This window comes from Lucilia cuprina, chromosome 5 (genome assembly GCF_022045245.1).
Source record: "Lucilia cuprina isolate Lc7/37 chromosome 5, ASM2204524v1, whole genome shotgun sequence".
NCBI classification, from domain to species: Eukaryota; Metazoa; Arthropoda; class Insecta; order Diptera; family Calliphoridae; genus Lucilia; species Lucilia cuprina.
Window position 1 is genome coordinate 49,722,995 of NC_060953.1, and position 17,594 is coordinate 49,740,588.

Sequence of the window (17,594 nt, forward strand, 5' to 3'; positions counted from 1 at the left end):
GTTGAAAGTAAATATTTAGAGGAATCTTAAAGAAATCTTAAAGAATTTTATGATATTTTTTGGATTGGCATAATAATAAACACTTTTCATGATATTGACATGAAGTCGACGAGAAATAAGTCCTCTTAGAGGAATGAAGTACTTTTGTTGCTATTGATTAGTCAACAGACTGGTGTAGATATAAGAAATGTAAGCAATTTCCTGACTATACAGGATATCTGACAAGTTTATTAACTGACTGGTGCCTTGAATGGTCTAAAGTTTTGAATAGATTTTTGTGATAATGAAGCAGTCTCTGTCTCTAATCTTTGGACTAGTCGGTAGAGCAATAATAGTTCAGATATGGTCCTATTCTGTGTGCTCTAGAATACGATAATCCCTGGACGAGTGAATAGATAAGCTTCGGACCATGTTATTTTATGGTTTATAAACTAACTAAACAACAACTAACTAACTAACTAACTAACTACCTAACTAACTAACTAACTAACTAACTAACTAACTAACCAACTAACTAACTAACTATGTAATTAACTAGCTAACTAACTATGTAATTAACTAGCTAACTGACTAATTGAATAAGACTCTGCAGTTTTAGTAGCAGTTTAAGTTTTGAAATAAAATTATAACTTTTAGTGGCCTCCGGTAGGTTAGTGGTTTAGTCTGGTAGACTGGAGGTGGTGGGTTCAATTCCCACCCGTGGCACTGGTTAAGCAGCGCACAATAGGCCCGATAGAGGCCTAAGAGTATTTCTTCGGATTTGATGTGTATACATCCTTTCAAACTAACTAACTAACTAACTAACTAACTAACTAACTAACTAACTAACTTACTAACTAACTATAATTTTTATAAAAATTATAATTTTTAGTCAAAATTTGATTTTTTTTTTTGTAAAAATCTGAACTTTTAGTAAAAATCTGTAAAATTTAAATTTTTAATGAAAATTTCTTTTCTAGTCAAAATTAAATTTTTTAATGAAAATTTCTTTTTTAGTCATAATTAAAATATTTAGTAAAAAAATCTGTAAAATTTAAAGTAAAATTTTAATTTTTAATAAAAATCTGTATTTTTAGTAAAAAATTGAATTTTTAGAAAAGAATTGAATTTCTAGAAAAAAACTAATTTTTAGTAAAATTATTAATTATTAGTAAACATTGAAATTTTAATAAAAAACTTATGTTTAATTGAGATCTGAAAACGAAAATATTTTATTAATTTAGAATTTTTACAAAAATTTTCATTAAAACGACTCAGAAGTTAATTGTGATCCTGATGGACCATTATTTTGTATTAAATACATTTTTCCATTAAAACAGCGAATGTTATAAATATTTACATTTACTGCAATTCTCCAATCACTGCGCTGTTGCGTTAGCAACATCTCTCTTAAGTAATAGAAGATATTTACATTAAAAGAATTTACTTCCGTATACATCATGCCCAAGTAAGTATGCAAAAATATGTATTTATAGCTACATACTTATATAAAAAACACAGTAAACTTACGCATTACTATATTATTATACTTTGCTGGTAACCATTTCCTATTATATATACAAATACATATTTTCATATAAATAGCATTTTTTTTTTTGAAGAAATGCCCTGCATTTCGAGAAGGATGGTGTGAAAGAGCAATGTAAAATAAATTCTTCTGCTAACTATATTTTCATGACAAGAAAATGAAAAAAGCTCTATTTAGTGAAAGAAATAAGAAATTTTAAACAATTATATTAATTAAAAGGGATACTTTTACTCCCAGAAAACTATAGGAAATTTATGTAGTTATATATTATGCATGTATATTTTTCAGTGTCTGTATTATTTGTGTTACATTTTCAACTTGATAAAATACACAACAAGAGAATTGGACAAATATAAATAAACATAAATGTAGAAAAATACAAAATCTAAATAAAACACAGTTGAAGGAATTTACAAGAGAATAACAACTGTGAGATAAATACATAATATTTAAAAACAAGTTGAAGAAAATTCGTAGATATTAATATTTAAAGATCTGATCGAAATTTGCAAAGCACCCTACAATATTTTTATAAATTTAAATTACAAGCTATTGCTAGACTTTTGTCTACTAGTCTATGGTACGTAGGTTCAATTTCTAACAAAAACTTAAGCTTGTTTTAAAGATTCATTTACTCAAATTTATATATTTCTATATTTCTATATTTATATATTTCTACTATCATCTCCATCACTGTATTGAGATTGACCCATTAACTTTAAGATTACTTTTCTTTCAACACATATACCACAATTTTTCATCTAAGTATTCTCTATAGTAAATAATTTTTACAAAAAATTGTACATTTGTTGCATTTTGTTGATATATGATGATGAAGTTTAAAATGAAATGGAAATAAAACTATTTCATCCACAAAATGCATTTGAAATATGAAGATAGAAAACTGTAGAAAAAATGTCATCAAATGTACATGTACATGTTTTAGTCATATTTTCTTGTTGTTTAGATTTTTATCATTAATGCTTGTCATATAAATATTAAAGATGCTTTTATATATCGAACAGTGAAAACTTGTTGCGAAAGTCGATAATATGACTTAGGATTTCTTTACTTTTGTAAATAGATGAAGTTTTCTTTAGAAAAAAAAAACAATCAACTTTATCTATGTTTATTGACAAGTTTGTGTTTGTTTTCCGTTTTTTTAAGCTTTTACTGTCTGAAATTTTTTTACGTTTTCATTTTTTTACGTTTGATTTGTTTTTGTTATTTTTCCATTTGTGGTTTACGTTGTTTTCCCTTTACAAACCAGTATTGTTTTATATTAAAACAACATATGCATAAATATTCTAAGAAAGTATTGGGAATAGACGGGATTGATAAGAAAAACGATTTAGTTTAGTTCTAGTTCAGTTCTAATTTCAGTTCTAGTTCAGTTCTAGTTCAGTTCTAGTTCAGTTCTAGTTCAGTTCTAGTTCAGTTCTAGTTCAGTTCTAGTTCAGTTCTAGTTCAGTTCTAGTTCAGTTCTAGTTCAGTTCTAGTTCAGTTCTAGTTCAGTTCTAGTTCAGTTCTAGTTCAGTGCTAGTTCAGTTTTAGTTTAGTTCTATTTAGTTTTAGCTCAGTTGTTATAAGTTAAAATTTGTATTAGAAAATTAGTAAATTAGTATTAAAGTGCAAACTTAAAATTTTCTTTGATAAATTTCATTTGCCTCCATTAAGTGCTTATGTTAACGTATTCGTTATTTGAAATATTTTTACCATTAGTTGAAATTTTTTATTGAAACAAATTAGTTTGAGGAAGAATTTTGTTATTTTGTAATATTGTTTTTATTTTAATAAAACTTAGTTAGATGTTAAATATGTTAGACTGAATATGCCAATCAATATCAAATTAAAATGTTTACCTCAATCGTTATATTCGTCTGTAACAATACAAATCGGGATAAAGGGATATTTGATTGTTTTATTATTTGGTTTTTATAAGTTTCATGTAAAAAAAATACAAAATGCATGTTATTTTCTTTATTATATTTTAATTAAAACAAAAATTTAATATAGAATATAAATTTAGTTTCCTAAAAATTATCTATTAAATAACATATCGATAGAGTAGAGTTGACTGTAACAAGTTACTATTTGTCAATCTTTCACAATCGATATGTTCCCGATCCAGTAAGTATTTTGGGCCTTTAAAGATTATTTGTCTTATTCATAAACATTTTGTAAATATTTGTTAAACAAATTATGTATGAACCTTTGACAAAAGCTTATGAATAAGACCCTTAATATTTACTGAACCAAAATCTGTCTGGTACAGGAATGTAGAGATAATTTATGTTTGTTGTTGTAAATTTTCTTTATAAAATTTTGTTAAAAAAATTATATATTTATATATTTTTTATTTTAACTTACCGTACGTCCCGGAGCTCCAGTTTTGCCTTCTTTACCCGGTAGTCCTGGTGGACCTCTTAATGTTTCTCTTAAAATATCATTGTCTTTGATGGCTTCTAGGATATCAGACGCATTGCATGTACATTTGCCAGTGTATTTCTAAAAATTTAAAAGAAAAAATAAAATTTAGTTGTATATTTACCCTTTAACACATATTTTAAAACAACTTATTTATCTATTTTTAAAGTAGTGGAAATATTGTTAAAATTTACATCAGAATCGTAACTTATCAGAATTTTCGAATTTTTCGAATTCAGTTTTAATAAAATTTATAAAGAAGATTTTTTGATACTTCTTAGTTCTTTAAAAACTTTATGAGTTTTTAATTTTCTCGAAATTTAAAGTTTAACGCATAGGAAATCATACTTATATAAGAGACTCTAAATAAGAAGTAGTTTTTTCGTTCAAATAATGCTCATTGTCGTACATAGGGTTGACTATTTATACGACTTTTGATAGAAATATAATTTTATAGTAAATAGAAGTTTTTGTAATGGATATATGTTATTTTGTTAAAAACCAATTTGATAAAAACTACTCCTACACCATGAGTATATTATAATATAGAATTTTGCATTAATTTATTGATTAAATACAAATTTTTTAAAAGAGGTTTTATGTTGGAGTTAGGTATAAACATGGACTGATCCTCTTTAATACTTTGAAGGAGGGTTAAATTTTTATATAAAAATTAGTTATCATCTAGTGGTTTTACGATACTAATGGTTTTGAGTCAATGTTGGACCTTAAAGTAATTTTTATACCCACCATTGAAAATGATGGAGGGTATATTGATTTTATCATTTCGTTTGCAACACATCGAAATATTAGTCATAGACCCACAAAAGTGTATATATTCTGTGTTCTTATTAAATTCTAAAACGACCTACCCATATTTGTCCGTCCGTCTGTCTGCCTATTTGTCTGTCTGTTGCAAACACGATATAGTCGAACGGAAAGAGCTAGAGGGTTGGAACTTTACAAAAATATTCCCTATAAAATAGGTAAAATCAGTCCATGTTTTCATATAGCCCCCATAAAAGTGGCCCCCCGAAAAACAACTTTAACAGTCATAACTGTTTTAAAATGCGAGTATAATGATTTAATTCGACGTAAATAAGTCTTATATGAGCCAAATTCTCTTTACAAAATTTTATGAAGATTAGTCCATAATATCCCTCATATATGGTTTAAAATTACGATTTAAGCACTGAAATTCGATATATGTATGTTTCTTAAAGTAAAAATTAATCTACTGAACTTTTTTATGATTGGTCTGTAATCAAACCTGAAATCCATATAAGGTCCTCCTCAGAAAATTACTTTAACGCTCACTACTGGCTTTGGCGCAAGTACATTTCTTATGAGTACAAATCTCTATATCGAATTTTATGAGAATCGGTCCATAATTGACCATACAATGAGAAATCTATATACTTAATTAATAGACAATGCGATTTATTGTGACCCCTTTTACTACTACAGTACACATCCGATATTAGCACAAAAAACTTGTCATTTCAAAGGATATTGTTCTCAGATGTGCACAATAACTACTAATACATATAAACAAATGTCACACGTATGTATGATTGAACTAAAAAACAAACAAAGCAAGAATAAAAAAAAAACAAAAAATTTTAACAAAAGAATTAATTGATAAATGAGAGGAAAGTGCATTACATATCTGATGGTGTTTTGTTTCTGTATTTTATAGTTACAGTTTTTTACATATTTTAATAATCTGAATTATTAATTCAAAATAATAATATCAAGGGGTCATTACAGAAATCGGAATTAGTATTAATCGGAAGGTCCGGTTGTATGAGGTGAAATAATAGACCAATTTTAAAAGTCTTCGCCCCTTTGCCGGGAAATACGTTTAGTTCAAATTGTATAAAAAATATTTTGAAAATTGTGGTCATTACTTTGCGCACACGAGTTCATGGACAGACAGACGGACAAAAATTTTGAATTATATTTTTAAACAAAATTTCAGATTAATATGTATACATATATACATGGGTATTTGCCACATAATTATTTTCATATATCAAAAAAATAAATGAAACATAGCAGTATTTTAAAAATTACACATTGACATCAAACAACAATGACATTTAGAAGTTAGTTTTTTAACAAAACAAAAAAAAAATAAATAAAAACAACATAAACCACTTTATGTTTTTTTTTTTAACTTCAATTTGTAAAACCACACACATTACATCTCTCTTTCAGTCTATTAGTCTATTTATTTTCCTAAAACTTTCAGAAAACAATTTTAGACATGACACATTTTTTTGTCTTATTTTGTTAAATTTAAACAAAATTAAACAGCAACATCAACAGCAAAAAAAAAAAACTGACACTTTTAGAAAACATAGATCACATGGAAACGGAAGTGCTAATTTTAGCACTAATAGCAAACCCCATTACCACAATAAATGGAAAATGTAATTAAGCTAAGGTTCGTAGTTGTTTTGTTTAATTTCTAAATAAATAATTAAAAATAAATTATTGAAAAAACATTAAAAATTTGGGTTTAACAAATTTGTTAAAAATTTTATAATTAATTTTGCAAAAAAATAAAAAATTAAACTGCCATTACTTAAACAATATGCACAAATGTTATGTTTTAAATTTCAACATTATTTTAAAATATAAATTGTGCCTTTTTTTAATAAATATTTTATTTATTCATGTCATGCCTGTTGTAAAAACTGCATGAAGTAATTATGTTTGTTGGTTATTGCCTGTCTGCCTGTTTGCCTGACATCTGTTGTAATTATCGCTGTAGTCTAAAATCGTTTTCTAAACATCAATTCATAAATAATTATAAATAAATACATTGTCATGTCGTTGTTGTCGTAACTACATATACACAAATAAATAGCAGCGTTAATAAAAATTTATGTATTTAGGATTTTGGTTTTAAGTTGTAAATACACGACTCAAATATAGTACCTACATATATAGCTCCCTAACTAAATCTAGCTAAAGCTGTGGTAATTTGTTTTTATAAATCCTCTATAAATTGGGTGTCAGCGTTACGATGTGTGTTGTTAGTAATGTAAACGTGTTAATGAAATGTTTTAGAAACGTGAAAAAAACGTACAATATTGTATTGGAAAAAGTGTATGTATGTTTCAAACACAACAAACAAACTAAAGAAATCAGTTTGTTTTTAAAAACTAGTAGAAAATATGGACGATTCCATATCATAAAAATGGAGTTTTTCAAGAAAAATGAATTTTTTTTAGTGAAATTGAGATTTCTGGAGAAAGTGCTATATGCATCAACAAACTTTAACATATTATAGTGAAAATACGATTTTTTATTAAAAATATGATTTTTTGGTGAAAATAGGATTTTGTAATGAAAATATGATTTTCTGGTGAAAATAGGATTTTGTAATGAAAATAGGATTTTATAATGAAATTGAGATTTCTGGAGAAACTGCCATATGCAGCAACAAACATTAACATATTCTAGTGAAAATAAGATTTTTTTATTAAAAATATGATATTTTGGCGAAAATATGATTTTGTAATGAAAATATGATTTTCTAATGAAAATACAATTTTCTAATGAATATACGATTTTCTAATGAAAATACGATTTTCTAATGAAAATACGATTTTCTAATGAAAATGCGTTTTCTAATGAAAAGACGATTTTCTATAAAAATACGATTTTCTAATGAAAATTTGATTTTCTAAAGAATATATGATTTTCTAATGAAAATACGATTTTCTAATGAAAATACGATTTTCTAATGAAAATACGATTTTCTAATGAAAATACGATTTTCTGATGAAAATACCATTTTCTGATGAAAATACTATTTTTTATTATAAATACGATTTTGTAATGAAAATACGATTTTCAGGTGAAAATAGTAGTTAAGACCATTTTTGACCCAACAGATACCAAAGGAGACATGGCTGTATTTATCTTAAGATTAGGGTTTTCAAAATTAATACATTTTTAATTACAAATAATAATTCGTTGTAAAAATTATAATCTTTCGTAGTGTCAATTGGCATTTCAAACATTATCTGACATGATATCAGATGCTCATAATAGATACCACCTTCTTGGTTCCAACAATTACAAAAAATTATCAGCTTTGCTGCTACCGGATGTTATTCTCTAAGAAAGAAAACTTTCGGTGGATACAGCTATTTCTTAGTTAACAATTGCCTAATTGAGATTCATATTGCTCCAGAATGAAGATTTTCGTTGTTATATAAATGCTTTACTTTGAAATCAATTTGAGACATGCAAAATTGTTTTTGAAGGTCTACTGGCCTCTAAAACGTATGATATAAAATTTTGAAGAACTATCCTAAGTCCATTGATGACAAGACATATCATCTCTAGCGAATATAACAAAATTGATTTTTATTTTAAAAATATACGAAAATCTCCATATGTAAAATAAAAAAAACATAAAAATAAATAAATGAATAAATGCTGACCTAAACACGATTACAAATGCATACACATATAGGCAAACACACAAACAAATAAATAAATACATATAAATGATTTACACTCTACATGTGTTGGTAGTTAGTTGCAGTACTACCACAAACGAACTAACCTACCTCTAAAGTACTAAACCTATATACATATCTATAACCTGTATATGTGTATAGATATAAGTGTGTGTATGTGTGTCCTTAAGCCCACTTGAATAAATTGCTCTATAATCCTAACATATTATAGTGAATATAAACACACGACATCACATAAACATGTGTTTAAATGTATTTGTACGAATAAATACACAAATACAAATGTACATTCTAACATATACATAAATTGTTTGTAATTTTAACAATTCATCTACCATAAATGGTTGCATGTTTGTGTGTATTTATGTGCATCTTGTTATGTTAAGCATCATTTGTACGTATTTATACAGAAACACAACAGGAGTATCAACAACAGTTGAACAGCACCAACTAAAACTACTATTTCTAGTTTGTTTGTTAAAGTAAACATTAGCTCTTCAAACTATAGACTTCAACCATTTTAACTCTGTAGGTTGCACACGTTTACATGAACATTCAAGCATACAACTTGCACAAATACTAACTAAACAATAAATAACAAACAATAATTTAAAACTGATGTTTTGTAACGGTTGTTGTCGCTATTTTCTGTTGCTGCTGCTAGTGCTTTAGCATCATAGTTGGCGACATGAAAATAATGTATAAAAAGTACTAAAACATTAATTCTGATACATACTCAAGTTCACATATAAATGTTGGTATGTTTGTATGTAAGTACAAATAACGTTAGTGAAAATCCGTTAGTTCTTACACATTGTTATCTGGGGAAATCAGGTATTTGCTTCCGGCCATATGTCTGTCTAAGCGCGTCAACAATACATGTGTTTACCCATAACATACATATAAACATTATATACATACTATGACAAACCCACATACATACATATAATGTGATCTACTGGCACCGCACTATGGTCTGATAGTCTATGTCTAGTCTATGTCTAGTCTATGTCTAGTCTATGTCTAGTCTATGTCTAGTCTATGTCTAGTCTATGTCTAGTCTATGTCTAGTCTATGTCTAGTCTATGTCTAGTCTATGTCTAGTCTATGTCTAGTCTATGTCTAGTCTATGTCTAGTCTATGTCTAGTCTATGTCTAGTCTATGTCTAGTCTATGTCTAGTCTATGTCTAGTCTATGTCTAGTCTATGTCTAGTCTATGTCTAGTCTATGTAGTCTATGTCTAGTCTATGTCTAGTCTATGTCTAGTCTATGTCTAGTCTATGTCTAGTCTATGTCTAGTCTATGTCTAGTCTATGTCTAGTCTATGTCTAGTCTATGTCTAGTCTATGTCTAGTCTATGTCTAGTCTATGTCTAGTCTATGTCTAGTCTATGTCTTGTCTAGTCTATGTAGTTTTTTTTTTCCAAATACTTCCCCATAGTGCACAACAAGTTTCCTACTCCTATAAAAATCATGTAAGCTCTATAAATTACCAACACTTTTCTCTAACTAATACTAACAATGCACCCGCTGGAATTCCACGAAAACAAACACACATACATAAACACCTGTATTAGAGAACATATGTTTTCGTGAGTGGGTGTATGAATGTATGTCTCTACATAACTATATATTTAACAAAAGTATGTTTAAATTGTATGGATGTATTACATTTGTTTTTTGTTGTTGTTTTGCTAAATTTCCATCTATAGCTTTATATGTATATTTATCCCGAATTAAAAACTAAATTTTGTATTTACAGACAGATAAATTATTGTTGTAGTGGTTGTTGCATTTTAATAACATCATCACTAATACAATAAACAAATTTAATAGAATTTTAGTTTCACCAAGCGGAAATGAATATAAAGCACACGCACACACTTTAGATGAAATTGTTTATAAGAGGAGTAAAGAGTTAAGAGAAAATAAATTGTATATATTGATTGCATTAATTTACGTATAAATAATTTTAGTTTTTCTCGATATTTTTGTTGGTTTTTAATATTTGTTGAAATTGTTTTACAAATACATTAAATGTGGGTGTGCATTTGTTATGTGCTCTCTTTATTATTATAATGTTATTTTCATTTATAATTGAAAATTAACTTTTTTTTATTCCATTTTAGTTTTTTGAATTATAAAATAAATCAATTTTCGAAATTAAAATTTCTGTTGTATAAAAGTATGTAGGAAATCCCTTTGTTAATGTATCTGTTTTTGTTAGTTTGTAAATGAACAGAATTGAAATATTTTGTATATGTTTGTTTGTGTGTATATTTTTAGCATTTAGTTTAAGCTGTTGTAATTCATTTATGATTTTACAAATATTCATTCATGTTTAGCACTTTATTTTCAAAACTGTTTTATTATGTTGTATTTCAATTTTAGTTCGAAAATTGTTTAGTAAACTTTAATTGATCCATAATTAGTTGAGTGTGTTTTTTGTTGTGTTTTAAATATACAGAGATTTATTTTAATTTGAAACAATATTTTTTAAATTTGAAGGTAAATTTGATAGAAAATTTTTAATGAAATATATGTTAATACAAGTTATGTTTGATATGATAAGTTTATTATAATTTTAAGAATGTTGCAAATAATTTCATCTTTTACAATTAAAAACAAAATGTCTAGGCTGGTTGTATGAGTAATATATTCTTACTATAAAAAGCTACAGTGTACGCCTCCGGTTTGAACAAAAGTTCAAACTTATAAATATCATGAAATTCTATCCACAGTTGGTGTATTCTGAATAAATATCATACTATTGTCAATGGGAGCTGTGAGTATGATTAACATTTATCTTCAAAATATAACGTATACGTACCGAACTAATTTAGTTAGGTCAATTACAATGAAATGTCTAGTCTATGTCTAGTCTATGTCTAGTCTATGTCTAGTCTATGTCTAGTCTATGTCTAGTCTATGTCTAGTCTATGTCTAGTCTATGTCTAGTCTATGTCTTGTCTAGTCTATGTAGTTTTTTTTTTCCAAATACTTCCCCATAGTGCACAACAAGTTTCCTACTCCTATAAAAATCATGTAAGCTCTATAAATTACCAACACTTTTCTCTAACTAATACTAACAATGCACCCGCTGGAATTCCACGAAAACAAACACACATACATAAACACCTGTATTAGAGAACATATGTTTTCGTGAGTGGGTGTATGAATGTATGTCTCTACATAACTATATATTTAACAAAAGTATGTTTAAATTGTATGGATGTATTACATTTGTTTTTTGTTGTTGTTTTGCTAAATTTCCATCTATAGCTTTATATGTATATTTATCCCGAATTAAAAACTAAATTTTGTATTTACAGACACAGATAAATTATTGTTGTAGTGGTTGTTGCATTTTAATAACATCATCACTAATACAATAAACAAATTTAATAGAATTTTAGTTTCACCAAGCGGAAATGAATATAAATGCACACGCACACACTTTAGATGAAATTGTTTATAAGAGGAGTAAAGAGTTAAGAGAAAATAAATTGTATATATTGATTGCATTAATTTAACGTATAAATAATTTTAGTTTTTCTCGATATTTTTGTTGGTTTTTAATATTTGTTGAAATTGTTTTACAAATACATTAAATGTGGGTGTGCATTTGTTATGTGCTCTCTTTATTATTATAATGTTATTTTCATTTATAATTGAAAATTAACTTTTTTTTATTCCATTTTAGTTTTTTGAATTATAAAATAAATCAATTTTCGAAATTAAAATTTCTGTTGTATAAAAGTATGTAGGAAATCCCTTTGTTAATGTATCTGTTTTTGTTAGTTTGTAAATTGAACAGAATTGAAATATTTTGTATATGTTTGTTTGTGTGTATATTTTTAGCATTTAGTTTAAGCTGTTTGTAATTCATTTATGATTTTACAAATATTCATTCATGTTTAGCACTTTATTTTCAAAAACTGTTTTATTATGTTGTATTTCAATTTTAGTTCGAAAATTGTTTAGTAAACTTTAATTGATCCATAATTAGTTGAGTGTGTTTTTTGTTGTGTTTTAAATATACAGAGATTTATTTTAATTTGAAACAATATTTTTTAAATTTGAAGGTAAATTTGATAGAAAATTTTTAATGAAATATATGTTAATACAAGTTATGTTTGATATGAATAAGTTTATTATAATTTTAAGAATGTTGCAAATAATTTCATCTTTTACAATTAAAAACAAAATGTCTAGGCTGGTTGTATGAGTAATATATTCTTACTATAAAAAGCTACAGTGTACGCCTCCGGTTTGAACAAAAGTTCAAACTTATAAATATCATGAAATTCTATCCACAGTTTGGTGTATTCTGAATAAATTATCATACTATTGTCAATGGGAGCTGTGAGTATGATTAACATTTATCTTCAAAATATAACGTATACGTAACCGAACTAATTTAGTTAGGTCAATTACAATGAAATGTTGATGTTTTATAAAAATCATAAATTTATATTAAATAAATTGAAAATTTTTACTTACCGCCTCAGGATTGCTAGCAAAATCAATAAAGGGAGGAAATGAACCTGGTTCACCTTTAGGACCAGCAGGACCTGGTGGTCCAGGAGGACCACGTATACTATCACCAGGAGGACCTTTAGGGCCACGTTCACCTTTCTCGCCTTTAATAGTACGATATGCTGAAAACAAGAGAAAAAGTAACAACTTAGTAAAGAAACTTTTATATAACAGAGAATTATTTTATATTTAAAAAAAAGTATTATAATCTTTTAGAAGAAACCACCAAGAGACATCAATTAAAACTTTAAGAACAGAAACATAATAATTGATTACATATTTTTAGCTTCCTTTATCACAAATTCCTACCCTAAGTAGGTGTTACCTAGTACAAGAAATCTATCTAACAAATAATTATCTAACATAAAAAACACACACACACACATAAAGAGAAAAAATCTATTGATTTATTTCTTCAAAATAACAAAGCAAACCCCTGAGGCATAAACTAGGATATTTTCAACAAACAATTATTGCTGTGACACATCAATGACATGTCATTTGCAGGTTTTGTAGAAAAATATAATGAACGTTACTATAAAAAAGCAAATAGTTCTTATAAACTGAAAGATAATATTATTCCGGCTAACCCCACTCAAAGCAAAATTCCAAAAAAAAACCCCACACACAGTGCGAAGTAGAAATTTTAAAAGGGTTATCTTTATTTACATTTACCTAGATACATACTAACACACCTCATAACAACGTTCGCATGTGTATTTGTATGCAAGTCTACTTTAAAAATAATTTCATAGTACATAATTTTTTTTTACTGTACGTACAAAATAATTACATATTTCTGTTATTATAGTGTGTATGTTATTTGTCTGTGTATGTTATATTACTCAATTTTTATTCAATGTATGTGTTTACAAAATGCAAATCATAGCAATAACATATAATCGTTATAAATTCTGTCCTGATTTACTGACAAGGGTTCAGTAATAAATTAGAATCAGAAAAATTATGAAAAACTAATTTCTTCAGATCTGATGTATCGTACATAACAAACCTTAACTAGAACTGAACTAGAACTGAACTAGAACTGAACTAGAACTGAACTAGAACTGAACTAGAACTGAACTAGAACTGAACTAGAACTGAACTAGAACTGAACTAGAACTGAACTAGAACTGAACTAGAACTGAACTAGAACTGAACTAGAACTGAATTAGAACTGAATTAGAACTGAACTAGAACTGAACTAGAACTGAACTAGAACTGAACTAGAACTGAACTAGAACTGGTCTGTTAAATTAAAAATTGGTGTATAAATATATGAAAAATATTTTTGTTTGCCATATTATTACAGAAAAATTTTTAACCTTTTGAGTCCTGAGCAAAACTGATCATGTATATATGTATGTATTATGTAAGTAAATATGAATATATACACACTAAGGAAACAATTAAAATTGTTTTGTATGAGAAATGTTTAAAAAAATATATATTTGGGTAAAGCAATGAAACAGTTTTATGTGACACAGTTTTAATTGATTTTTTTAAAGAATTCTGGTAAAACAAGTTGCACAAAATTTTCTAGTAAATTTTCTTTGAGATAAAAATTATAACATATTGCAGCAGCTATTTTTATGAAACTGTTGTCGTAATTTTTTTATAAATGCTTAATGAATTCCTGCTATTTACAGCATTTCTGCAAATTAATTTTTAATATTAAAAAACAAAATACTTACGTCTTTCATGTGGGTATTGTGACTGTGGCGGAGGCATACCACTGCCATCGTAAATGCTTGTGGCCTGTAAATAAAAAAGTTGAAATAAAGCAATTATTAATTTGCAAAATTTTTAAATTATACAAATTGTTGAGTCTATACAAAATAAATATTAAATGTATTTAAACAATATTTTTTTTTTTTTTTTTTTTTCAAAATAGTAAAATGTGTGTGTTATAAAGTTATGAATAAAAATATGACCTTCGTTATTTGCATTATCTTAATTTTAATTTTATTAAGTTTTAACTTCAAACTTTATTAATGAAACTATAAACTTATAAAATAATTTTCGAAAATTCAAAAACTTTTCTATTAGTTTGTTTCCCTATTGGTGAAATAACTTAAATCACTTAAGTGATGTTGCTGCTACATTAACAAGGGGTCAATAACTTGGCATACAAATAAAAATAAATGTTTTATTTTTATGTAAGTTCCTTATAAAATGCGAACTTATACATACAAAACAATTTTGTTTTCGAAGTACTAGAAAAATCCATTATTAAACTTGGACAAGTTAAAGTACTCACTGTGTAACCACCAATCAATAACAAAAAAAAAATAATAAAAATAAATAATAATAAAAATATATAAATAAATATAAAAACTAAAATGCAAAATAGCAGTTGTGTAAAAATAAAAAAACAACAACAGAAAAAAAAACTATTTTTATTATAAACAAATACAAATATAAATAAATATCAAAGTGTATCTGTTTTGTAGATATGTATATATGTATGTATGTATATGACGGCAACAAACTCAATTCAAACTCAAAATGCCAATAAAATCACTTATGCAAAAAGTCGGTAAATCCTCAAATGACAGCAGCAATGGTTTTACTACAGCAATATTTCACATAATACAAAATGCCACAAAACTATCATTAGAGAATATAACACTGTAACTGTTATAGTATTAGAAAAACTTAGAGAGACAGAGAGAGAGAAAAAAGTAAAAAGCAAGAGAGAGGAATGGGCTAAACTTTATATGAAAGTGTGTGAGTGAAAGCTATAGATGTATTTGTATGCGATAGCATATTGCATGGATATTAAAATTACCTCCAGTGATTGAAAATATAAAATCTATAAAAATTGTAAAACAAACACTTAAAAACCCAGTCATACATAGCTATAGCAGATAGTTGTTATATGTATATGGGAAAGAGCATATAATATGCAACACAGACGTAAATATTCTTTACAAGAGAAATTATTTCCAAACTACACACATATGTACATATATTTATTATCCAGACAAAAATAATATAATCAAATCGAGAACTGAAACCATTACTTAACAACAATCTATAGTCCAGTCAATGGCGTACAGACTATATATAAACCATAAGGACTGTGGTCCTTAGACTATTCTATAGTTCAAAGTATTGAATGGTCTATAGTCAAGAGCTTTTGTGATTTACAGCCAATACTATAGACTTAGTGGAAACTTATAGAATGATGTGTAGTATGTTCTATTAATTGTTATATTGTCTAAAATATAAATTGATTTATTGTTCTTACTATATAGTGAAGTTTATATCAGACTTTAGATCAGAACTATAGATGTACTTTTAAACTGGATTTACAGATTTAACTATAGACAATAATGAAGAAAGTACTATTCAAAACTATAGACTGATCCATAATGTAAATTTAACAGATCGATAGATTTAAGTTAAAGCTGTAAATCGATTATAAATCTAGACTTATAATGATATATAGTACAGACTAAACACAGTTATATAGTCCCGACAATAGACGGATCTGTCATCATGTTGTATAATGATGAACAGTGATCTATATATATTTGAGTTTATAAACATAAGCTATATCAGAACTAGACTGATGGGAAGCCTTAACAACACCGATCTATAGAAAGAACAACAGATCGATCCATAAATAGTTCGGACAAATAACTGGTGTATAATGCTGACAATAGTATGATCTATATATTGTAACTTACTGATTGATATATATGTATCTGTAATCTCGAAATATTCTGTTTTACAGTGATCTATATTACAGACTATAGACTAATCTACAATCTTGATTCGAAATAAAGGTCACACTAAAAATTTATAAAATACAAATTATAAAGTGATCTATAGTTCGGACATAGATTTATACACCGAACTATTTATAGAGTGATCAATAGCACCACCTATATACTGATATATGATACAGAATAGTGTGTTATCTGTAGTTCCGGGCTGTAAATCAATAATTTGTCCCGACAATAAACTTAACAGTAGTAGATAGTAGTGTTTTCATACTGATCTTGATTTATAATTTAGACAAAATGCAATACTCTAGTTGAGGCTGGTTGTGGTAACCATGTTCTAAGAGCAACATATTATGGTTATTGTAACAATTTTAAAATATCATATTATGGTTAAAATCAGCTAAAATATTTTATCATAATATATTTTATTTATCATAATATTTTTTGTTATACATGACTATATTACTGTGATCAAAATATCGTTAAAAAATATATCGAAATCAATTTTATTTTGATTACTGAATCAGTTTCATCAGCTTCTAAAAAAAATAAAAATCTACAATACACGATTTACAATTTATTTATTCTACTCAAAGTGAAATACTTATACATATAATGTTACAAACCAAATGAGAATTATTTCAACTCATTTTATTGTCGCTTAAAACAACACACACACAAAATAATATGTGTGAGATGTGTGGCTAAAGTTATTTTGTTGTTGTAGCAGCAGACAAAGAACAACAAAACATGTATTGGTTATTTATAACAACATAACATACAATGGTTATATAACATATAGCAACATAACATATAATGGTTATTTGTAAGTTTAAATATTTGTTAGTAACATAATATGTTTTC

The 17,594-nt window shown here is 26.5% G+C and overlaps 1 protein-coding gene across 12 annotated transcripts in view; it reads right to left on the reverse strand.

Annotated features, from left to right (window-relative positions):
- The window catches only part of LOC111678401 (collagen alpha-1(XVIII) chain), a 331,879-nt gene that overhangs the window by 169,771 nt on the left and 144,514 nt on the right, over positions 1–17,594 (reverse strand). For 11 of the 12 annotated variants that reach the window (XM_046953012.1, XM_046953011.1, XM_046953015.1 and 8 more), the window contains exons 3-5: positions 14,691–14,754; positions 12,961–13,118; positions 3,899–4,036 (exon numbers count right to left, since the gene is read on the reverse strand). In XM_046953012.1, the coding sequence (XP_046808968.1) occupies positions 3,899–4,036; positions 12,961–13,118; positions 14,691–14,754 (360 nt within the window). Of the gene's footprint in view, positions 1–3,390; positions 3,409–3,898; positions 4,037–12,960; positions 13,119–14,690; positions 14,755–17,594 lie in introns of all 12 variants that reach the window. The other variant, XM_046953013.1, reaches the window with a different exon arrangement.